General features: G+C 35.1%; 1 protein-coding gene across 2 annotated transcripts in view; it reads right to left on the minus strand.

Moving 5' to 3' along the window:
* The window catches only part of COL4A5 (collagen type IV alpha 5 chain), a 227,603-nt gene that overhangs the window by 107,880 nt on the left and 92,966 nt on the right, over positions 1–26,757 (minus strand). For both annotated transcript variants that reach the window (XM_028089734.1, XM_028089732.2), the window contains exons 2-7: positions 25,354–25,413; positions 15,093–15,182; positions 8,557–8,601; positions 3,074–3,118; positions 2,926–2,988; positions 116–169 (exon numbers count right to left, since the gene is read on the minus strand). In XM_028089734.1, the coding sequence (XP_027945535.1) occupies positions 116–169; positions 2,926–2,988; positions 3,074–3,118; positions 8,557–8,601; positions 15,093–15,182; positions 25,354–25,413 (357 nt within the window). The remainder of the gene's footprint in view (positions 1–115; positions 170–2,925; positions 2,989–3,073; positions 3,119–8,556; positions 8,602–15,092; positions 15,183–25,353; positions 25,414–26,757) is intronic.

Consider the following 26,757-nt stretch of genomic DNA (forward strand, 5'->3'; position numbering starts at 1 on the left):
TACTAGTTTCAAATGTACTACTTTGCTCCACATGAATGCACTGAGCTCACTTTCTACACTTCTGCACCTTCTGTCAATTCCTGTGTTCATTATAATCCCAAATTGTATAACTTACTGGAGGACCCTGTAAACCAGGAAAACCGGGACTGCCTGGGAATCCACGTTCTCCCTAGGAATTAAAAATAAAAGATGGAAGAACAAGAAACAAAGCATAACTATACCAACAAACAATAACTTGTTGAAAAGATTTCTGTAAAAACCATTCAGAAACATGCCAGATTGCCAAAAACTCATTAGCCTTCCCTTGCCAATTACTTCAATATCAACGCTCATAACAGTTCAGCCTTCTAAGATACTTTTATCCCTACTCATCAGTCCTAATCAGAAATAAAGAAAAAATCTTCTACCCCAGTCATTTTCTTCTGACAAATCCATTTTGAGGCGATCATACCACAGATTCCTGGCCATCATCACATTTAATAGTTAATGATTTGTCTCAATTTCCTGCCCATGCATTATATAGATTCTTATTTTAACTGCCCTATTGCATTTTTCTTTTATTGTAAACTATTTCAAATTATTTTTGTAAAGAGGAAAAGATGGTGAGAAAGAATGCCATTAATATCACCAAGAGGACAATAATAGCAATAGTTCGAGCAATTGCAGGTCATTACGTTTGCTAGGCACCCAATTTTTCTCACTCAGTATTGTGAAGTACTAATATGGACATTTGGTTTAGAAAACAAAAGTAAAATTGCTGTAGAAGAACCCCAGTGCAACCTCCTTTCTAATACCTACATGCCATGGTAATCCTAGAGACATTCTTCTCAAAGGTTTAAAAGGGTAAGATTATTACAGCTGTGGGCCTTTGAGTTACCTTGTCCAGTACTCCTCTCTCCATCACTTTTTACATATGGGAAAAATAGGCCCAGAGAGAAAGGAAATGGCCTGTACATCAAGTTTAGAAGACAGAAAACAAAAGAACCCATATATTCTGATTCCATCTCTAGGGCTCATGCTATTAGTTAAATAGTAAGAAATATTTTAAAAAAACATTTAATCTGAAAGTATACATAATAAATTCCATTTAAAAATTTGTTGCTCACATAATTGGGGGCCTCACACATAAACTAATCATGAGATCTACTAAGGTGCTACTTTACAACAAGAAAGAAAAAGATCTCTTTCATCATATAGCATACTATACATATTGTGGATACACTGGTCTTCAAATTTAAAAACTTTGGCTAGTGGTCTTTCTGTTGCTCAAGGCATGCTGGCAAACAAACAAATAATCAGAATGGCACAAGAATGTAGCCCACTTTAAAAACAATGTTCCATGCAAACTACTCCACATTGGTCCCATCACTGTAAGGCTGCCCCAGCTGAAATGAAGAACTCAAGTAAGCCTCACAAATCCGCACCCCCTGCCAAAAATATATTGTTGTTGTTGTTGTTGTTACTGGCAAGAGTCACACTGACTGGGAGAAATATTGGAGGTAAAAATAATTTTATTGCCTTCAAGTATATACTACAATAATTATCACAAAATATAGCCTTCATAATACAAAATAGTTTGTTCAAGTTATTTTAAATATGTACCCTAATACAAAATCTGACACATGCCATTTAGTTAGAAGGATCGAGGCTATTTTATGAACAGTTCCACAGAATATCACATGCAGAATGGAAAATGCCAAAAGGATATACAGAAAATAATAACATATTGCATTAATAGATAGGAAAAGGAGAAAAGTGAGGGAATAAGAACAGAGGCTATGATAAACAAACGGTCAAAAAAGCAAATTTTCCTCATTTTTTATCCTTGCTATCACTTTATAATAAATCCAAACAGTTGAAGGAAGATAAGAAAAGTGGGCCAGGAAAAAATGTTTTTCATATATAAGGTTTTATTTTTCTTTTTAAATTGTTAAATTCATCATTTTAGCTGATGGAGAAGAGTTTCTGTTTTCATACTAACAATTTATAGTAAAAATTAATGTCCTGTATTGCAGGTAGATTTTTAGGATTTTTCTTAAGAAAGTTATTAGGCAAGGTAAAAAAAAATTCAAAAACATGAATTTTCGAAAACTTACCTTGTACCTAGTTTTTAAAAAGGCAAAGCTAATGAATGACAGTCATTAAGTATTACTCTTAACAACTTATATAATATTTGAAACTTACATATCCTAATTCCTTTTTAACTTTCATCCTACTTTACACTAAAGTCAAAATAGGATTCAGGGGCGCCTGGGTGGCTCAGATGGTTAAGCGTCTGCCTTCAGCTCAGGTCATGACCCTAGGGTCCTGGGATCGAGCCCCACATCGGGCTCGATCCTAGGGTCCTGGGATCGAGCCCCACATCGGGCTCCCTGATCAGTGGGGAGTCTGCCTCTCCCTCTCCCTCTACTGTTCCCCCTGCTTATGCTCTCTCACTCTCTCTGTCAAATAAATAAAATCTTTAAAAAAATAGGATTCAGTAAAACCTTCAATCCAATGTAATATCTCAGCTGATTATACATGTCTAAAGAATTATTGATGTTTCAATATTGAAAATGTTAACTCAGAACATACCCTATGTATGTCTTAGACATGAAGCTACTATATCTCTAACATTCTTCATATTGATTTCCTTAAACTTTAAAATCTATTACTATCGGGGGGTGCCTGGGTGGCTCAGTCATTAAGCGTCTGCCTTCAGCTCAGGTCATGATCCCAGGGTCCTGGGATCGAGCCCCACATCAGGCTCCCTGCTCTGCGGGGAGCCTGCTTCTCCCTCTCCCGCTCCCCCTGCTTGTGTTCCCTCTCTTGCTGTGTCTCTCTCTGTCAAATAAATAAATAAAATCTTTAAAAAACAAAAATAAAAAAATAAAATCTATTACTATCAGGCATATTGCCTAAGATTAAGTTGAAAAAAAATCTCACCTTGGTTCCATTGCATCCAGGGATACCTTGAGGTCCTGGGGCCCCATCATGGCCTGGCATTCCCTTTGAAAAGGGATATAACACATGTATAATATTTCTTAGATTACTTTTGCAGGAATTTTCAATTAAAAAGCCAAATTCTACTTACAGGAAGACCTGGTGTCCCTGGAAATCCAGGAAGTCCAGGAGGACCCTATAATAAGAAATAAATTCCTTGAACCAAACAACAATCAGTAAGAATAAAATTATATCCTACCTAAGGGAATTATGGAAAATTACATTTAGAATAGCAATGGACAAATGTGTCTCATTGATGATTACCATTCATTCTCTCTATAGAAAAAATAAAACCTCCTACACGTGTTTAAAAGTCTCTTTTATAGGAAACTATAGAAGAAACTCCTATTTGAGGGAACACTGTCTTCATTGCACGTAAGCAGGAGCAGGCAAATAAGGGGAAGAAATGTCTTTTCTAAAAGATAAAGTGGTTCTCTCAGGTTTGTGATGAATACTGAATTTAGCAGGGGATGGGGAAGTGGCAAAAATATCTGCTCCTAAGAACATCAATGTGATCACTCCAAAAATTCTTCAATCAAATTTCCCTGTCAGAATTGGCAAAAATACAAATTTGACAATATTCTCTCTAGGTAAGACTCTGGGAAAGAGGTACTCTTATACACAGCTAATAGGAATCAAACATCAGGGAGAGAAATTTGAAATATCTAGCAAAATTACACGTTTTTACCCTTTGAAGCAAACCATTTCTAAGAACCTACCCCAAAGTTACACTAGAAATTATGAAACAAAATCTGAATTTCAAGGTTATTGATTACAGCATTGTTGTTACTAAAGTTTAGAAATGACCATATAGGGACACCTGGGTGACTCAGTTGGTTGGGCGTCTGCCTTCAGCTCAGGACATGATCCCAGGGTCCTGGGATCAATCCCTTGTCAGGCTCCCTGCTCAGCAGGGAGTCTGCTTCTCCCTCCCCCGCTCATGTATTCTCTCTCTCTTTCTCCCTCCCTCCCTCTCAAATAAATAAATAAATAAAATCGTAAAAAAAAAGAAGTGACCATATAACCACAATTATAGCTAAACACTAGAAACAATAGGGGCATGACTAAATAAATTATGGTACATCCACAAAATGCAAACCTATGTAGCCCTTAAAAACAATGAGAAAGATCTCTGTGCACTGAAATATGTAGTAATCTCGAGGACATAATGTTGTAAGTACAAGAAACAAAGTGTAAGTAGCATATATAATATGCTACACTTTTATAAGAAGGGTGATGATACAAAACAATGAAAAGATAAACAAAAAATAATAAAAATAATTATGGCTGGGGGAAAGAGGTAGGGAGAAAGAGGCAAAAGAATGGGGGAATGGCAAGAATGGATGGGAAGCATCTCTGACTATACCGTTATTAGAGAACAATGTAAATATTTTAAGTAATTAAAAATAAAAAATTAAGAGGTAAAAAGAGAAAACTACTAAAAATTGAAAACAAACTAGAACCAATGAACTTAATATATATCTGGTTGTTGACATAAACCATACAGAGAAAGAAATTACTTCAAGTGCCTTTAAAACAGATATTTTAACTGCATTTTCTTAGTGAAATCAGTCAATTCAAGGAGGAAAAAAGAACAGCAAAGAAATAATGGCATTTAAGAATTCTATTATTAATTATTAAAATTGAAATTGTTGTTTTGTTCAACTGTAAATTGCTCTTTTGAAGTTATCATAGGTACATTGTAGGATAAAGAAAATAATAAATTATATTAGTGTCATTAGGAATCGATTTTCACCTTAGGGAGGGGAAGGTGGCAGGGGAGAGAGAAAGTATACAGAACTCTTTTCATTTTAAATTTCAATTGGAAGTAATAGTATAAACTCATGATATTTTTTCTCTTTAGAAAATAAATTTTTCCTAATTCTGTCAACTGAAAAGACATCAAAATAATTGACTAACAGTAGCAAAGAAAACCCCTATCATTAGACTGTGGTAACTAAATCACATTTTTCACTAAAAAGAGCCTAGAATCAGATACATGGCCAATTTCAGATCTGGAGAGGAAATGTACAAAATGAGGCTGAGGAATCTTGTATCAAAAAGCAAGGAAGTTATCAAAGATCAATATGGTTTTTTCAAAAGGACACAGGACAGGGGCCAATTTAAAGGGGCTCCCACAAGCCAAAGATAAGATAATTTTGGCTTCAACAAGAATAATGAGTACAATTGATTGGATCACATAAATTCCATGTGTTTATAATAATAACAAATTCTTAAAACCTTCCTGACCATCACTCAAAGTTGCTGGTGTACTAACTCATTACCCTATTAGAATTTCAGCTGATAAATCAGAATTCTAGCTAATAAATGAAGGATTTATAGAATTTTAAAAATCACCCTTCTGCAACTCTGAACAAAAAATGGATCTGGGCAATGATCATCAATGAATACTAAATCATTAGATGAAAGTTGATGGGGAAATTCTGATGGCAAAATCAGGCCCATATACCTGTGATCACTAATCAAACCTAACATCAAAAAAGTGGGATAACAGATGTCTGTGCCATAAGATGTAATTCAGTAGTAAGTATGCAGCACTATGTACACAGTATTCTTTTTCTATTTTTCTTTGATATTTTGCAGAATAATTTATATATAGTATAAAGCACAAGTCTTAAGTATACAGCTCTTTCTATATCCCCAGAAAGTTCTCTAGTGTCTCTTATAAGGCAACCTCCAGTCTGTAGGAAATATGGGGGACAGACAAACAATTTAAATGACATCATGAAGAAACAGATCCATAATGTAGAATGAAGTACAATACAAATGACCCAGTTTCTCCAATAGCATAATAAAAGAGGCTTAAGAAACATAGCAACTAAATGCAGTATGTGGAACTTGCTTGGATCCTGGTTTAAACAAACCAATTGTTAAAGGACATCCATCGTGGAAATCTGAATAAGGCCTGAGTTTTAAAGTATATTTGAAAAATTACTGCTAATTTTTTGAGGTATAATAATGGTAAACTGGTTATGTAGTTATCAGAGACATTCTGAAGTATTCATTGGTGGAATGAATGATATGAGGGATTTACCTAAAAATATTCCCCCAAAATAGTGGTGGGGTATAGATGAAACAAACTTGTCAAAATGTTGCTAACTTTTGCAGCTGAGTGATGAGCACATGGGGGGGTTCACTGTACTATATTCACTGTACATTTGGGTACGCTTAAAATTTCCATAATAATAAGTCTTAAAATTTGCACATCAAGACTGCCTCTGGGCTGAGACGCAAGGATTCAGGAACTATCCGGCTACTTATTCCTCTGCACTTCTGAAGTTCTAGTTGAGGGACATGGACTACTCAGGCACTTGCAAATGGGAATTGAGAGAATGGACGAGTTTTTTTTGTTGTTTTTTTTTTTTAGTTTCAGCAGTGCTTATGACATAGTTAATGGTAGCTATAGCTATTATGCGATACATTATGATTCTTATGAAGAGCTTTAATAATATATTGATATCCATTTATACAAAATAACACACAGACATGTCTGCTAATAAAACCGAGGGTTTTGCGTTTCTTTCCTGCTTCTCCAGTTCATTAAAAAACACCAGGCATTTGCAAATAACACTACAGATAAAGGGCTGGTATCCAAGATCTATAAAGAACTTCTCAAACTCAACACCCAAAAAACAAATAATCAGGTCAAAAAATGGGCAGAAGATATGAAAAGACACTTCTCTAAAGAAGACATACAAATGGCTAACAGACACATGGAAAAATGTTCATCATCATTAGCCATCAGGGAAATTCAAATCAAAACCACACTGAGATACCACCTTACACCAGTTAGAATGGCAAAAGTGGACAGGGAAAGAAACAACAAATGTTGGAGAGGTTGTGGAGAAAGGGGGACCCTCTTACACTATTGGTAGGAATGTAAGTTGGTACAGCCACTTTGGAAAACAGTGTGGAGGTGCCTCAAAAAATTAAAAATAGAGCTACCCTATGACCCAGCAATTGCACTCCTGGGTATTGACCCCAAAGACACAGATGTAGTGAAAAGAAGGGCCATATGCCCCCCAGTGTTCACAGCAGCAATGTCCACAATAGCCAAACTGTGAAAAGAGCCGAGATGCCCTTCAACAGATGAATGGATAAAGAAGATGTGGTCCATATATACAATGGAATATTACTCAGCCATCAGAAAGGATGAGTACCCAACTTTTACATCAACACGGATGGGACTGGAGGAGATTATGCTAAGTGAAATAAGTCAAGCAGAGAAAGTCAAGTATCATATGGTTTCACTTATTTGTGGAACATAAGGAACAGCATGGAGGACATTAGGAGAAGGAAGGGAAAAATGAAGGGGGGAAATCGGAGTGGGAGACAAACCATGAGAGACTATGGACTCTGAGAAACAAACAGGGTTTTAGAGGGGAGGGGGGAGGGGGGATGGGTTAGCCCAGTGATGGGTATTAAGGAGGGCACGTACTGCATGGAGCACTGGGTGTTACACGAAAACAATGAATCATGGATCACTACATCAAAAACTAATGATGTATTGTATGGTGACTAACATAACATAATAAAATTCAAAAAAAAAAACCAGGCATGAGTAGCACATAAGGCAAGCTATATGTTGTCAAAAGTATACAACAAACAATGTTTTTAATGTTTATGTAAAATTTGTACATCTACTAAATTTCTGGAGATCAAGGGATCAGAATGTTTAACTGTCTCTGTCACATAAATAAACATGTTATGTCATCACCCATGTACATTATACTCGTATTAAGGGGCCTCATCAATCTATGAACACAGAATTTTAGAGCTAAAAGGCACCTTGGAGATTATATTGTTTAACTCTCTAATTTGACAAATGAAGAAACAGAGGCTCAGAAAAGTTAAATATGAGTTTCCAAAAGCCAGGACTATTTTTAAACTAGTTTCCCCCCATTCCAAAACACACTGAAAGATATATGTCAACCTAAAAGCTTTTCAGAAAAATTACACTAAATGTGCACTTCCATTTTGAGACAAATCCTGGTTTTCAGAACATTAAAATGAAAAACTATATATCTTAGAATTGAGAAAATGTTGTATACTTCCAAAGTAGTTACTTTTTAACACAGTGATTTAAATTAGTTCTTTCCAAACTGACTCTCTTCAAGATATACAAAGAAAATGATAATATTTGTATATGGTAAACTGGGAAGTGTACACAGCCTGAGGTGATTGGCCCTCTGAACCCAGAGGACTGAGATGATCACATGGTTGGGAAGTTCTGGTTTAAATCATTTGTATGATACATATTTTTAATAAACTGACAAATTGTTGGAATTTAGCACTTTATTTCTTATCCATAAACTAATTTAAAATCTTCTTACATTAGTTTAAATAGACATTTGGATATATAAAGATAACTACCAAAATACTAAAGAAAGGCTAATTGTAGACATACCAACTCTTACATTTAACTTTTTAAAGACTGTATTTTTCTTTTTGCATGTCTCATAACACTTCATTTGCAGTTGTCTCATAACACTTCATTTGCTTTTTCTCTGTTTTGACCAACAAAACATTTGATATCCAGCAATTATCACTTACTCTGATCCCTTTTGGTCCTGGTGGCCCTGGAATTCCATCATCACCCTGAAAAATACAACACATTTAGTTCTTGTTCCTCCTAAAATAGCCCTCAAATAACTAATTTTACATTATAACAATAAGAGACTTAATTTTTTGTGAATCTTTGTGAAAGTGAGAAACTTACATACCCAAGGAAGAAGCATTTATCATTGAGACTGAGCACTGAGGTAAGTTATATGATAAAAAAAATAAGAAATGTCTTTATTTACTGAGAAGACAACTGCTGACATGTAGCAGAAACTTTGTACCTGTAAAATGAATTATGAAAATCATACAAAACAAAGATGAAATAGTGGTACTGATACTCCTCAAATCATTTATGCATAAGCCAAATAAATGCTGAAAATCTGGGCAGTTTCTACATTGTGTCAACCTACTTGCCATGCTGGTAATAAATAGCATCATTTCTGAGCCCAAATATGTGCTGCTCTTGAGTCTGCTGTTTTAAACCTTTGCTTTGTTTTATAAGGCCCTTTCTATTGGCAGAGCTCAGCAAAGAAAAGACAGAACCATAGACTTTCCTTTCTAAACTTCTTCTGTAGACTCCATGCAAAAAAGGCTGCCGACATGTGTGTTAATCTATGTACCCATTTTTAAGTTACAATTGCATTGCTGAGAATTTTAAGTTTTGCCTCACTAAGTTTTTATTAACTAGTTTTTTTAAAATGGAATAAAGAAAACCTAATTCTGCTCCAAGAGACGGGAATTTCAGTGGACCATACAGCTAGTAGGCCACCACCTGAGGCTTTAGATAGGTTTTATTAATCTGGGACATCTTGCTTTACACAGTGGTTTCTAAATTACACAACTCATAACCTTAAGAGGTTCCACTGGAGGTTCCTTGAAGCCTATGTCACAGTCCTCCTTCCAACAGTGCAGCTCTATTTTTATGTTTTATGTGGAGCTTCCATAAAAATTTTCATTTGTAACAAGGGTTACCTTGTATATTAGTTTCTTATGCTGCTGTTATAAATTACTACAAACTTAGTGGCTTAAAACAACACAATCTTATAATTCTGGAAGTCAGAGGTATGACAGTGGTCTCAGTGGCGAACCCTGTTGCTTTTTGGAGGTCCTAGGAGGAGAATCCATTTCCTTTTTTCCAGCTTCTAGAGTAGCCAGCATTCCTCAACTCATGGGCTTCTTCAATCTTCAAAGCCAGCAATGGTTGAATGAATCTAACATTGCGTCAATCTGACACTGACTCGTCTGCCTCCCTCTTCCACATTTAAAGGACTCTTGTGATTATAATGGCCATACCCAGATAATTCAGAATAATCTTTTTACTTTAAGACCAGCTGATTAGCAAATTTAATTCCATCTGCAATCTTAATTTTGCTTGTCTCTATAACCTAACATATTCACAAGTCCTGGGGATTACATCATGGACATCATTAGGGGTAGACATTATTCTGCCTACTATACCTTGCTTTTCAAAAAGTTTAATAATCAACACTTTCCACAACACATGCATCTCTAAGGAGATTAAAGTAAATCTAATTCTATTGTAAAACAACCAGAAGGCCGTTTGCTTAATGAATCTTTTTGTGCCTTTCCACGAAAGGCAGAAATAAGACAAAGATTTACTGGTTGCCCTAACCAACATGGTTAAATAAGAGGAAAACAGAGGTATAAAAATTGGAAAGGATAAGGCAAAACTACCACTACTTGCAAATAATATGATTGTATGCAAGGGAAGCAAAGAAAATCACATGAAAAACTACTATAATCAGTAAGGTAATTCAGGAAGATAACTGTATAACTGTATATAAAATTAGTATGAGAAAATCAATAGCTTTCTTAAATACCAACTACCAGTTAGAAAACATAATGGAAGAAAATATGCAATTTACAATAGCAAAAAAAGATAAAATATTTAGGAATAAACTTAATAAGAAATGTATAAGATTCATAAGAAGAAAAGTTTAAAACATTTCTAAAGTTCAAAAAGGAAGATGAGAACAAATGGAAAGGCATTCCATGTTCTTGGATAATAGGAGTCAACATAAAAAATAGTCAATTCTCAACAAATTTAGTTAAAATTGGACACAATAAAAATAGAAATAACATGAGTTGCTTTTTTTTTAAACTGGATAAGGTGACTCTAAAGTTCATATGGAAAAATAAACAAGCAAGAACACCAAGGAACATTCTGGAAAAAAAACCAGTAAGGGGAAACTAGCCCTGTCAGATATAAAAATACAGCATAATACATCAATAATTAAAATAGTTTTGTTCTGATATTTGAATAAGCATATCATTGAAAGAGTATGGAAGGTCTAAAAACAAGTCCATATATTCACGTGAATTTGGTTTATACTGAAAGCGGCACTGCAAATCAATGGGGAAATTTACATTGGGACACATTTGTGAGGACATCTGGAAAAAAATAAAGGTGGAACTTATATAACAAACCACACACCAGGATGAATTAGAAATAGATATTTACATGAAGAAATTAAACTATAAAATACTAGAAGAAAAAATGGGAAAATTATTTTATAATCCTACAGTGGGGAAGGCATTTCCTACTCAAATCCAAAAGCCATAAAGGACCCCTGAAAAACACACAGAGACACATAAATACACACACACACACACACACACACACACACACACACACTCAGCAAAGACATGACAAACTGGGGGAAATAACTGCAACTCACAACACAAAAGGTAATCACCCTAATATATAAATAGCTCATTAACATATAAAACCACCAACAGTACTGTTAGAAAAATGGGAAAATGAAATGTTATAGAAGACAGTTCATAGAAAACACAACTGAATCTTTGACCTATGAAAAGATGTTTAATCTCACTCTTAATAAGAGAAATGTAAACTAAATGCATTGAGAGACCATTTTTCATCTATCTGATTGACAAAAAGCCAAATTTCCTAATAGGGTTGGTGAAGCTATAGGGAAATTGCTCTTCTTGTATATTGCTGAACCAAGGATAAATCATACAACTTCTTGGGGGGCAATTTGGCAATATCCATAAAAATACATAAATACATGTACCCTCTGAGCTAGCAATATCACTTCTAGTAATCTTACAGAGATAATCCCTTATTGGGGAAAGGAAGTCTATTAAAATTATACATTTTAGCAGCGCTGTTTGTAGAAGAAAAAAACTGAAAATTATCTAACTGATCAATAGGGGACTGGCTTAAAAAATTAGTTTATCACACAATGGAATACAATGCAGTTATAAAAGATAATGAGGAGGTTCTTTGTATACTGATATGAGAGATCTACAATGTGTATTATGTGAAAAACGAAGATCAAACATGTTGAACATGCTACCACTTTATAAACAAAGGGAGGTAAAAGTGTGTCTTTGTGTATTTAAGCATGTATGTGCATGTATATATTTGTATCTATGTGCATATTCATAAAAACTAGTGAGCATATTCACAAGAAAGTATTAGAAATTGGTACCTCTTAGGGACATGTAGAACTCAATGGCTAATGTTCACAGGTGGAAAGGAAATATTTTTCACTATATACCTTCTTATGTTAATTTATTTTCAATAAAATGAATATATTATCTATCAAAAATTAATTTTATTTTTAAGAATAAAGAAATCTTTTGGAAAATTTTATATATACATTCCTATATATGTATTTGTTTTATATATCTTTACTTTCATATATAAGAATATAAAGATTAAAGAACAATCCTATAAAATTTTTGACTGGGCATATATGTTAACACATATATGCATGTACTAGAATACCCGATCACATAAAAAGTATAAATTCAGCTATGCTGGGAAGCATGAAGTCATATCGGAGATAGAGGCTTCAAATTTAGAATCCCATTATATAGATACTGAAATGGAGTCAAAGCAAAAGTTTGGACTACTTTCTAAATCTAAAATGCATACCACCACACCTTTAAAAAATTATCATACTATTGTACAATAATTCTAGTTAATGCTAAATTATTTCAAAGGGATTCAGGTGCAGTTAACTTTTTTTAAGCTGCCACAAATCTTTATTAAAAGTGCCACCTCTCAGTAAGCATGGTGCATAGGAAACTCAGCCCCTAATCCTGGGTAAACTCAGGTGCAAGAAATGTCATTTTATTTTCCTATGGTTCAGCTTAATTTCTATTTCAAAGCACCCACTTCATTAACATGATTGAAATTTAACTTCAGTCGATTGGGAGTCCCCACCTCATTTTCATAAGGTTGTGCCTAAATTATGGAGAGCTTAGGGAGTTCCAAGTTGTTGAAGATTGGGACAGTCCCGTCCAAGCTGGAATTCACTGAGATGTCCCATGCCAGTAGTATGTATGGATTACTGCTGACTTGGTGCTCAGTTCCATCCACTTGACTCTTTCAGATCTCTCTGCTATTTCTGTGCCACTCCTAGGTGCACAAGAAACATTCTGCTGTTTTTACACCTCATTAGCCCTAGGAAATTCTGTTAAATGTCCCATCTACTTAACTTCTATGCAGTCATTTAGAGTCTTGCTTTTTCCTTAGCATAAAGTTCTACTCAAGAAATTTTAGCACAGGTCCCTTCTGCTCTTGAATCTAACAAAACTACCACGATGTACTGTCACCTCCTCAGAGATCATGCCCAAGCACTCACCCCCAATCTCGGTTCTGATATAGTTAAGTGTTTAAAAGTACTTATGTATTTAAATTAATTTCCTCCTTTATTGGAAAGACTACCTGATGAGTATCCATTTGATCTCCTTAATACTCTAATAACATAATGTACCACTATTACGTGAAATAAGATTAGGAAGAAAAGGTTTTTAGACTACTTTTGCTTTCCAGGCAAATGAACAGAACTGGCCCTTTCGTTATCAGTTCACCAGTCCACCTATTACAGATGGTAAAGGGCAATCAACCAAAAGAACTATTTTTAGAAAACCGAGAAACTTCTCTGAATCTTAATATTCACTATTATCTCTTCCCATTCCCTACCTTAACATGCACATAAGATGCTATCCTCGATTATGGTAGAGGAGAGACTGCCTGTGCTGCAGTCAATGGGGAAAAGTCTTCCCGACTGATAGGACAACTGCACCTTTGGATCCATGAGCCTGGGTACAGGAAAGAAAGGCTGCATGGATCTATCCTTTCATCTTTCTCTCCCACAGCACAGCCTGTGTGATTTCTACCTCACCAAATTCACTGCTATACCTGTCCCAGGAAATTCCGCCACTCTGAATTTGACAAACTGTTGAATATGTCACCCACCATTCAACCCCATAGATAAATACCTGACTGCTATGCCACTGAATAAAACAAATCGACATTTCTCTAAACATGGAACTTTTTACTCCCTCAGGTACCCCAACCTTATTATACTGGACCTGATGTTCCCACAGATGGACTCTGAGACTACAGAAACAAAATGCCTCCTCACAGGTAATATTGTTCTTGTCTGTGATGGGATCTGAACCATCTGGGAAAAGGGAAATGGGATCTGCCACTGGGCCTATTTTGACCTCAGTAATGGTGGCCTCCTACTCCTGTGGCATACCTGTGCCCACCTTACACAAATTTTCCAATTCTACTCAAGTACTCTACCTACCAGAAGGGACTTCTGGCTTGTTGACCCCCATGGTAATAAATGGTTTTTATACTACCAGCACTGTGTGTATCTCCCCTGGGGTATTATTTCTTTTGTAAAAGCCAGGCCTTCAACATTCTTACCAGTGTAACATGTACATATGGGGGCATTGATAAGAGACTGCCACATATTCAAGACAGCCCCTCCTATTGAGCATATCAAACTAAACAGACTTAAGAGGAGAATTCCAAAACCAGGTACTCTGGTTACTGAGGAGAACTGTCATGTGGTATTACCAATTCTACTTGTGTATGCTCCAGGCAACTATTCCCACTCATGGTCATTCAATTCCAAAAAGTTGTGTGCAACTTTGTTCGAGTTAAGTCAAGGTACTTAACTCATTAATGACACTACTTCAGTTTTAGAAGCAGAACGGACTAGCCTCAATTCCTCGGCCCACATAGTGTTGGATAACAGCACAGCCCTTAACTTCCTGCTGGCCACCCAAGGCGAGGTCCACACTGGTACTGTCCATGGGGAAAAATGGAACATTGGGGAACTTGGTGCTTTTTCTGGTTAAACATTTTGCTTATTACACTGTCACAGTAAAAGGACGGTTCCTTTCATTTTGGCTTGTTTTCTTAATCAGCTACTCTGACACTTGGCAGTTTAGCTCTCTCCAGCTCAGCTGAGCTCCTAACAAAATTTAATTTTTGTTAAGGATCCCAATAACCACATCCAATTAACAGCATCTTCCAAAAACATTTGAATATGGCAGTAATATTCAGTTTTTTAAAAAACCAACAATAAAATACAGACTCTTAGCTATTCTATTATTTTATTTAGATATTAATTTCTGGCTATAATTCAGTAACTTCTTAGTTGATTTGACACCTAGTCCCACATTTAAGATGGCTTCATGCTTCTAGTATTACTGGTTGGCAACCTGGCACATACCTTTTGTCCCCGAGGCCCTGGAGGCCCTTCTGGACCTGGAAATCCAGGCAAACCTGGATGGCCTTCCAAACCTGGAAATCCTCTCTCCCCCTGCAATTGAACAAGAGTGAATGTTATTTGTGATGAAGTTATTTGTGAATTTTCAAGCATGGGTATGGTTGAGATTCAAAAAGATCAAAAGACTATCTAGAGAACATTAATTTAATGATACTAAATTCATAATATCCACTAACATGAGAAAACCTACAAGATATAAGTGGAAAATCATAAACCATTCTGAATTTATATCATATATGGTAATGTAGTCTCTTGCTTTCTTATAAAAGTAAAAAGCCTATCAGAGATGAAATGAGGTTTAAACATATTGACATCAAGAGTTTAACAGGGAAGATGGCAATAAATTCAGGAAACCAGGTCTGTAGGGGTTACATAAAATAAGTATGGTACAGGGATGAAGAAGTGTAAAAGAAAACCATCTGATAAGTTTTCAGATTTGTTCCAGAGTAGAACAGTTACAGGATTATCCAGAATGGCAATTCATTAGCTAATGACATAAATTAGTCAGAAAAGGGCTCTAGAACATCAAAAATTTTATATTTCTTCTGATCATAAAATTAATACAAAAAGGAATACATGGTTATTTTAGAAGAACAAAAATCATATAAAGAAAAAAAACACCAGCAATTTCTCTACTCAGATTATTAACTGAACTGTAACTCAAGTCCCAGTTCGGACCACAGCACTTACAAACACCAGCATAGAAGGGCTGCCAACCTACAAGTAAGGTTTCCTACATTTTATCAGCATCTATACAATAAGGTTGCCTGATGTGCATATCTGCACAGATAGGTGGGCGTGTAGAGCTGCCATCTATACTAATATATCATTATATCAACATGTTAGGGTTAGTTAACTTGCATATAGCCAATTATAGAAAGAGTATGAGCCCTGAAACCCTGGGAGATCCAATCACAGAAAGCAAATTCACCACTATTAACTTTAAGAACCCTGAGGGCTCACTGCTCCATGGCTTGTGCTCCCAACTGCAGAGCTGCAAACAGTTCCTCTCCTTTTCTAAGTCTTGAAGTCCGAGTCTCTGGACCTCATTCTAGGAACGCTTTCACCAGATCTTATCCACAGTGACAGCCTAGGCAGCACCTGAGAAAGAGAAAGCATCCGTATCTACAAGGCAACTGACTAATGGGCCATTGGAGGCACATGCCCCTAGAGGTTGTGCAATTGTTGGGTCATAGGGTAGCTCTATTTTTAACTTCTTGAGGAACCTCCATGCTGTTTTCCAGAGTGGTTGCACCAGTTTGCATTCCCACCAACAGCGTAAGAGGGATCCCTTTTCTACACATCCTCGCCAACATTTGTTGTTTCCTGAGTTGTTGATTTTAGCCATTCTGACTGGTGTGAGGTGGTATCTCATTATGGTTTTGATTTGTACTTCCCTGATGCCGACTGATGTGGAGCATCTTTTCATGTGTTGGTTGGCCATTTGGATGTCTTCTTTGGAGAAATGTCTATTCATGACTTCTGCCCATTTCTGAGTGGATTATTTGTTTTTTGGGTGTTGAGTTTGGTAAGTTCTTTACAGGGTAAAGAACTTGGATACTAGCCCTTTATCTGATATGTTTCTTGTCAGCAGGAGTCTAGCAAATTTTGTTTTTAGCAGTGTGCACTTGGACACATTTCTTTGGCAGAATTGACATATTTTATTATTTGTGTGTTAAACTTACTTTTTAAAAGCAGTTTTAGTGAGGTACAATTAACATACAATATACTGCACATATTTAAAGCATACAATTTGAAATTTTTTTTCACATATATAACAATCAAAATAATGAACATATCCATCACTCACAAAAATTCCCTTGTCTTTTCAACAAATGTTGCTCAGTCATCCATATGCCAAAAAAAAAAAACACAAGAATCTAGACAGAGACCTCATACTCCTCATAAAAATCAACTCAAAATGGATCATAGATGTAAATACAAAACTATAAAACTCCTAGAAGACAGCATAGGAGAAAATCTAGATGACCTTGGGTATGGTGATAATTTTTCAGATACAGCAAAGGCACAGTCTATGAAAGGAATAACTGATAAGGTGGACTTCATTAAAATTAAAAACTTCTGTGTGAAAGACAGTGTTAATGGGAATGAGAAGACAAGCCACAGATTGGGAAAATATATTTGCAAAAGACACATCTGATAAAGAACTACTATCTGAAATATACAAAGAACTCTTAAAACTCAACAATAAGAAAACAACCTGATTTAAAAATGGGCCAAAGATTTTAACAGATACCTCACCAAACAAGATATACAGATGGCAAAAAAGCATATGAAAAGATGCTCCATTTAATATGTCATCAGGGAAATGCAAACTAAAACAACAATTACATACCACTACACACCCATTAGAATGGCCAAAATCTAAAACCCTGACAACAACAAATGCAGACAAAGATGTGGAGCAACAGGAACCCTCATTCATTGCTGGTGGGAAGGCAAAATGATACAGCTACTTTTGAAGACAGTTTGGCAGTTTCTTACAAAGCTAAATATATTCATATGATCCAGCAATGTTTCTTGGTATTTATCCAAAGGAGTTTAAAACTTATATCCACACACACAAAAAACTGCAAATGGATGCTTATAGCAGCTTTATTCATCATTGTCAAAACTTGGAAGCAACAAACATGTCCTTCAGTAGATGAACAGATAAAGAAACTGGTACATCCAGACTATGGAATATCATTCAGCACTAAAAAGAAAAGAACTATTAAGCAATGAAAAGACATCAAGGAACTTTAAATGCATATTACTAAGTGAAAAAAGCCAATCTGAAATGGCTGCACACTCTGATTCTAACTATATGATATTCTGGAAAAGAAAAAATTACGGAGACAGTATGAAGATCAGCGGTCACCAGGGATGGGAGTGGTAGATGAATAGGTGGAGCACAAAATATATGTAGGGCAGTGAAAATACTCATATAATAATATAATGATGGATACATGTCATTCATTTGCCCAAATCCACAGAATGTACAACACCAAGAGTGAACTCCAGAGTAAACTATGAACTGCGGGTGATAATGATGTATCAATATAGGTTCATCAATTGCAACAAACGTACCACTCTGGTGGGGGATGTTGATAGTTAGGGAAGCTATGCATGTATGCATGTGTGGGGCCAAGGGGTATATGCAGAATCTCTGTATCTTTCAATTTTGCTGTGAACTTAAGACTGCTCTAAAAAATTAAGTCTTTAATTAAAAACAATCTTGAAGTGAGCATCATAAATATAAAAAAATTTTGTGTTCCCTTTTATAATATTTTCCTCATGCCTCTATTCATCTCCCCCAGGTGATGACTGCCTTACTTTCTGTCATTATAAATTAATTTTCTTCTTCTAGAATTTTATATACATGGGATCATACAGAATGTACTCTTTTGTGTAACTTTTCATTGAGCATAATTATTTGAGATTTAGACATGTTGTGGTGTATGTCAATAGTTCTTTCCTTTTTATTGCTGAGTAGTATTCCACTCTATAAATACATTACAATTTATTGATTCACCCACCTGTTAATACTAATTGAGTTGTTTCCTGTTTCTCGTTATTACAAATAAAGTTACCATGAACTCATGTACTACTTATATATAGATATATGCTTTCAATTCTCATAGGTAAATGCCTACGAAAGGACAGTCATCTGATAGGTTTACACTTACCTTTTAAAGAAACTGTCAAACTTTTTTCCTAAGGGTTTGCATCATTTTATATTTGCATCAGCAATCTATAATAGTTCCAGTTGCTCCCCATCCTTATCTATACTTAGTATGGATATATTTTAATATTTAGACATTCTAGTAGGTTTATAGTGGTATCTTATCATGATTTTATTATGCATTTCCCTAATTAATAATGTTGAGTAACTCTTTATGTGTTTATTTGCCATCTACATATCTTATTTTGTGAAGTACCCTAAAAGCTTTTGTCACTTTGTTTCTAGTTTAATTTTATTTTGGGATGTTTGTTTTATTAATGAGTTTTGAAATTTCTTTACATATTCTGTATATAAGACTTTTTATGAGATATGTGATTTGCAAATATTTTTTTCCTAGACTGTGGGTTGTATTTTCATTCTTTAAACAATGTCTTCAGAAAAGAATAAGTTCTTAATTTTGATGAAATACAATCTATCAACCTTTTCTTTTATGGATTATGTTTTTGGTGTCCTAAGAAATATCTGCCTAACCCAAGATCATAAGGATTTTCTCCTATGTTTTCTTCTAAAATATTTCTAGATTTAGGTTTCATATTTAGGTCTATAGTTTATTGAGTTAGGTTTCATATTTAGGTCTATAGTTTATTGAGTTAATTTTTGTATACAGTGTAAGCAATGAGTCAAAGTTTATTTCTGTGCATATGCACATCTAATTGTTCCAGTACTATTTGTTGAAAGAGAATCTTTTCTCCACTCAACTGCCTTTGCACTTTTGTCAAAAAAATCAATTCATTATATATTTATGGACTCTCTAACTCTGTTCCATTCACCTATATATCTATTCTTTTGCTATTAACACACTATCAAGTTTACTATAGTTTTATACTGTCTTAGAATTGTGTACTATATTGTGTATTTCCTTCTTTTTCTTACTTTAAATTTGATTTATTTGTCCTTTTCTACCTTCTTAAGTGGAAAATATAGGTCACTGATTTTAAATCTTTCTTATTTTCTAATATAGGTATTTAAAACTATTTCCCACCAAACCCTGCTTTAACCCCATCCTACAATTCTCAGTATGCTGCAGTTTAATCATTATGCAACTTGATGTATTTTCTAATTTTCCTTGTGATTTCTTCTTTGGTCTATCAGTTATTTAGAATAGTGTTTTCTAACTTCTAAACAGTTGGGAATTTTCTACATATTTTATTATTATTGATTTCATACTCATTCCATGTGGTCAGAGAACATATACTGATGTTTCCAATCATTTGGTATTTATAGGGCCTCATTTTATGGCACATCATATGGTCTATCTTGGAGATAATTCCATTTGCCTTTGAAAAAAAACACATTCTGTAATTGGATGTAGGACTCCATATATGTCAATTAGGTCTAGGTTGTTAATAATGGAATTCAAATCATCTGTGCCTTTACTGATCTTTTTTTCTAGTTGTTCTGTCAATGACTAAGATAGGTGTGTTAGGATCTATCAACTATGATTGTGGATTTTTCTCTTTCTCCCTTTAATTCTGTCACTTTTGCTTCATGTATTTTGAAGCTCTGTTGTTATGCTTTAAACAGTCTTCTATCCATCACACAAGATCCCAAATAGCCAAAGTAATCTTGAAAAAGAAAAACAAACCTGGAAGCATCACAATTCCAGACTTCAAGTTATATTACAAAGTGGCAGTAATCAAAACAGTATGATATTGGCACAAAAACAGACACATAGATCAACAGAACAGAACAGAAAACTCAGAAGTAAACCCACAAGTATGCAGCCAATTAATCTTTGACAAAACAGGAAAGAATATCCAATTGGAAAAGGACAGTTTTTTCGAACAAATGGTGTTGGGAAAACTGACAGTGACAGGCAGAAGAATGAAACTGGACCACTTTCTTACACCATACACAAAAATAAATTAAAAATGGATGAAAGGCCTAAATGTAAAACAGGAAACCATCAAAATCCTAGAGGAGAAAACAGGCAGCAATCTCTTTGACCTCAGTTGCAGCAACATCTTGCTAGACACAGCTCCAGAGGCAAGGGAAACAAAAGCAAAAATGAACTGTTGGGATTTCATCAAGATAAAAAGCTTCTGTACACTGAAGAAAACACTCAATAAAACTAAAAGGTAATTGATGGATGGGAGAAGATATTTGCAAATGACATATCGGATAAAGGGCTAGTATCCAAAATCTGTAAGAACTTGTCAAACTTAACACCCAAAAAATAAATAATCCAGCTAAGAAATGGGCAGAGACGTGAACAGACATTTCTCCAAAGAAGACATACAAATGGCCAACAGACACATGAAAAAGTGCTCAACATCACTCATCATCAGGGAAATCCAAATCAAAACCACAATGAGATACCACTTCTCACCTGTCAGAATAGCTAAAAGTAACAACTGAGGAAACAACAGATGTTGGTGAGGATGAGGAGAAAGGGGAACCCTCTTACACTGTTGGTTGGAATGCAAACTGGTGCAGCTACTATGGAAGACAGTATGGAGGTTCCTCAAAAAGTTAAAAATAGAGCTACCCTATGACCCAACAATTGCACTATAGCAGCACTATCAACAATAGCCAAATTATGGAAAGAGCGCAAATGTCCATCAACAGATGAATGGATAAAGATGTGGTGTATATACAATGGAATATTACTCAGCCATCAAAAGGAATGGAATCTTGCCAATTCAACAACATGGATGGAACTAGAGTGTATTATGCTAAGTGAACTAAGTCCTAGAAAGACAAATATATGATTTCACTCGTATGTGGAATTTAAGAAACAAAACAGATGAAAAGGGGAAGGGAAGGAAAAATAAAATAAGAAAAAAACAGAAAGGGAGGCAAACCATAAGGGACTGTATAGTTAAGAGAACAAACTGAGAGTTGCTGGTGATGGGTATTAAATGGATATTAAAGAGGACACTTGTGGAGATGAAAAAAATAAAATAAATAAAATTAGCTGTTATTTTTTTAAAAATGGGCAGAAGACATAAACAGACTTTTTCCAAAGACATCCAGATGGCCAAAAGACACATGAGAAGATGTTCATCATTATTTACCATCAGAGAACTGCAAATCAAAACTACAAGCTATCACCTCACAACTGTCAGAATGGTTAAAATCAATAGCACACAAAACAACAGGTGTTGGCAAAGACGTAGAGAAAAAGGAATCCTCTTACATTGTTGGTGGGAATGCAAGCTGGTGCAGCCACTCTGGAAAACAGTATGGAGGTTCCTCAAAAAGTTAAATACAGAGCTACCCTACGATCCAGCAATCACACTACTGAGTATTTACTGAAGGAATACAAAAATACTAATTCAAAGGGTTACATGTACCCCTATGTTTATAGCAGCATAATTTACAATAGCCAAGATACGGAAGCAGCCCACATGTCCACTGGTTGATGAATGGATAAAGTAGAGGTGGTATATATATATATATATATATATATATATATATATAGTGGAATATTACTCAGCCATAAAAAAGAATGCAATCTTGCCATTTGCAATGATACAGAAGAAGCTAGAGTATAACGCTAAGTGAAATAAGTCAGGGAAAGACAAATACCATATGATTTCACTCATATGTCAAATTTAAGAAACAAGACAAATGAACACAGGGAAGAGAGAGAGAGAGAGAAAGAGAGACAAATCAAGAAACAGACTCTTTTTTAGAGAACAAACTGATGGTTACCAGAGGGGAGGTATGTGGGGGGATGGGGTGAAATACATGATGGGGATTAAGGAGTACAATTGTCATGATGAACACCAGGTGATGTACAGAAGTGCTGAATCACTATATTGTACAGGAACTAATATAACACTTTATGTTACCTAAATGGAATTAAAATAACCCCCAATTTGTTCTTTGTATTTAAGAGTCTGGTTTTTGTTTCTCTGTTTTTTTTAATGTATATTTTCATTGTATATAACAATTGTGTTGGCAGATTTTTCAACTCTCTGATGTTTTTACGTTGTTATACAGTATTCATTCTCTTGGATGAGAAGTCTGTCATCATTCATATTATTGTGTCCCTGTATGTAATGTGTATTTTTTCCCTAGCTTCTTTCAAGATTTTCTTTTAATCTGTTTTTTTTTCAGTAGATTCATTATGATGTGCCTAGGTATAGTTTTATTTTTATTCTGCTTGTGGTGTGCTGAATTTCTTATATCTGTAAATTTATATTTTTTTCACCAACTGTGTGAAATTCTTGTCATTACTACTGCCCCTTCAATTATTATTCTTTTTTCTCCCCTGTTTACTTCTCTCCCCGTTGTTATAGGACTCCATTTACATTTGCATTAAACCATGTGATATTGTCCCACAGGTCAGTGAGGCCCTATGCATTTGTTTTCTTTTTTTCTTCAAATTGTATCTTTCCTCTGATTCATCTTTAAATTCACTGACCCTTTCTTCAATCATCATTGATTCTGCTGTTAAAAGCCTAACGGGTGAATTGTTCTTTCTCATATTTTGCCTTTTAAATCTAGATTTTCCTCCTTTTTTTTTTTTTTTTTTTTTTAGTTTCCAGTGCTCTGTTGTGATTCTCTATTTGTTCACTCATAGGAGCACATTTCCCTTTAAATCAACAAATATATTTATCTTATCACTTTAAATCTTTGTCTACAAATTCTAACATCTGTGTTATTTCAGAGTTAGTTTTCATTCATGAGTCAGTCTTCTTGACTATGGATCTCTTTTACCTGTTACTTCTTATGCCTAGTAAGTTAGTTTTAGGAGCAAATGAGACATTGTATATTATAGTCATCCTAGATTTTTTTATCTTCCTCTGAAGTGTACTGAACTTTTGTTTTCGGAAATAGTTAACTGAACTAACACTTAACTTTGTTTTCCCTTCAAAGGAGAGCAGTTAAATCTATGTTCAGTTATTGCAGACTTCCAGCTATTCCTTTTGGTGGGTTGTGTGACTCTTCCCCTATACATACAAAGTTCAGGGTTCAACCAAGAATTTGGGTGGAATTTACAAACAAATTTTTGGGCTGTGCTCTCTGTGCCTCCCTCTATTGCAGCATTATCTCCCATCACTTTCCAGTCATTCTGGCATCCTCAGCTCTGTCCTCTTAACTTCTTAAGCCAGTAAGACTGTGGCTTTTTGTCTGGGTTATAGCCATCCTCTGCCATGCAGACTGAAGGATGCACTCAGGATAAAAGCCCATAAATGCAAACTTGCCCAGTGTACTTCCTTTCTTCCAAGGGTAGAATCCTCTCTACTTTTTTCCTGCTTTTCCTGTGCCATTAAGTAGGTGTAAATTTTGTCTGCTTCTCCCTCTCCCTCTCCCCCAACAACCCTCTCCCCTCCACTCACCCCCCTGGCTCATGCTTCCGCGTGCACACTCTCTCTCTCAAACGAATAAATAAAATCTTTAAAAAAAAGTCACTCTACCAATATCAGAAATGAATCTCTTTTGGTCTTTTTACCACTACAGAAAGCACACCCTTACTATAAAACTACTCCCCTCAAACTAACGTCACTTAAATAGGTGTTCTAGTTAACACTAGTCAATTATTATTAACAGGCGCTCTGTTAGGAAGAAGTGAGTCAAATGGAGCTTGGAAATATAGCATTGCAAAACAAGTAGGTTTCTTTACTCCAGGACAATGTGCTAGTAGACCTTCTATATCCCTAAATGGAATATGTTCCTGAGATACTATCCTAAACTTTTTCATATATAATTAGTAAAATGCACTGATTCATTAAAAAATATTTGAGCCCCAGACAGCGGAGACTAGAGTATGAACCCCTTTCTCGTAGCATAATTCTCTTTAGACCACAATTCATTATCCCCTTTCTCCTAGCATAATTCTCTTTAGGCCACTATTCGTTATCCCTTTTTAATCTTCTAATTTCACTGTCAGTCACTGACTCAGAGGGGCTAGGTTTATGCTATTTAATCCTCACCAATACTTACTGTGTAATTATCACATGTATACAAAAGGGGTGCTGCTATGGGAAAAGTGAGATAAAAATAGAGATACACCAATCATTAACTTACACGGACTAGATAAAAATATATGAAATTGCCTAGCATGATACCCAATACAGATTAGTAGCCTGATGTTAGGTTCCTTCCCTCTTTTGCCTCTTCAGTCAGTGAGTTCAACCAGATTGATCATAGGTTGGCAGACTACAAATCTCAGACCAAATGCAGTAATAATCTGTTTTGTATAGTCCAAGAGCTAAGAAAAATTTTTATACTCTTAAAGGGCTATTTTAAAAATGAGAGAAAAATGTGTGACACAAACCTTATGTGGCCCACAAAGCCTAAATTATTTACCCTATAGTCTTTTACAGAAAATGTTTGCTAATCCCTGAGATATAGTCTAATCCTTACAGCAGTCTAAAATAAGCAGTATGGTAGAATTCATTTTATTTACTTAGATGTGCAGTAGAAGCCCTGTTTTTTTTAAAAAAAATATTAAAACACTATTTTACTGGTTTTACTAAGTTTTCAAAGGCTCATTTCAAAACTTACCTTTTCTCCTTTTACACCACTACAGTCACATTTTGATCCTGGAGAACACCCATAGCAAGCCTGTAAGGAAGAAAAAAAGGGAGGAAAATGATTAATATGAACCTGAAAACCAGTCTCTGACTTATCCCTCAACTAAATTCAACAATCCAAACTTATAAACCAAATAGCAGAAAAATATTTGAAAAAATACATACCAAATTGCGAACAATGGTTACCTCTGGCAAAGCTTGCACCCTTTATGGTACACACTTCCATTTCATCTTTTCACAATGAGCAGATGTAATTTTTATAATTTTAAAGTGAAAAATATCTTTTTTAAAAGATATTAAAAACTTAAAAGAATTCAAACAACTTCCCTGTAATATGATTTGCCACTTGTCCAAGCTCTTAGGAACTCCTTCTTTTTGTACTAACATCACATGCAAGAAAGGACCTTTCAATCTATATTAGCAATGACCTTGGCAACTAGCCAAAGATGTCTGCCGGTTGAAGTTGCTTGCATCTTGGCATTCATGAGCAATCACAGAGCATAAAATACATAATGCTATCTTTTACCAACTTTTTAAAATTTGCTTCCACTCTCTCATTACTAGTAGCTCAGTCTATAATGATTCCAACAGTTTTGCCACAAGTGTTCCCACAGCCTAGATGTTCTAAAGAGCCACTACTAAGTTCATTAACTCATATTAAGAATTGAGGTCTTGAAGCCAGAAAAATATCCTCCTCTAAAATAAGAACCCATAAGAGGGGCACGTAGCTAGCTCGGTCAGTGGAGCAACTCTTGATCTTGGGGTTGTGAGTTTGAGCCCCACATTGGGTGCAGAGATTACTTTAAAAATAGTAATCCTTAAAAAATGAAATAAAATAATAAAATAAAATAAAAACCTATAAGAGAAAAAGACAGTTGATGACTTCTGACATCCAGATCTACCCTATACTCTGGCATAAAGCTGAACTGCTTAGAAAAACAAATTGTAATTAGTTTAACATATGTAGATAGCTCACCATTTATATACAATATGGTAGTATGCTTCTCATTAAATAAGAGAAATTTTTATGTGATGTAAATACCAAGTAATGTGTATCAATGCTCGGCCTTGGAAGACTGTGACTTAAAAAGTACTTAGCCTCCTTCTCAACATTCCATGTGTTCCTTTACTCCAACTACTACCAGAATACTTTCCCAATTCCTTATCAAACTACTGACCTCATCCTTCTAAACTCATAACTCCTAACCCATTCAGCTGAAACTAGAAGCCACCCACATGTTCAAACTCCTTTTCCTGATAAAAGCAAACAACAATGGCTTGATGTTGGAAGTTAATCTCTTACTCATATTGCAAGATGTTGTTCCAGTAAAAAATGCTTCTGACATCTCTAATCAAAAGTCTGTTATGCAGCTGT

This window comes from Eumetopias jubatus, unplaced genomic scaffold (assembly GCF_037043125.1).
Source record: "Eumetopias jubatus isolate StellerSeaLion01/CBP00866 unplaced genomic scaffold, mEumJub1_p1.0 scaffold_11, whole genome shotgun sequence".
NCBI classification, from domain to species: Eukaryota; Metazoa; Chordata; class Mammalia; order Carnivora; family Otariidae; genus Eumetopias; species Eumetopias jubatus.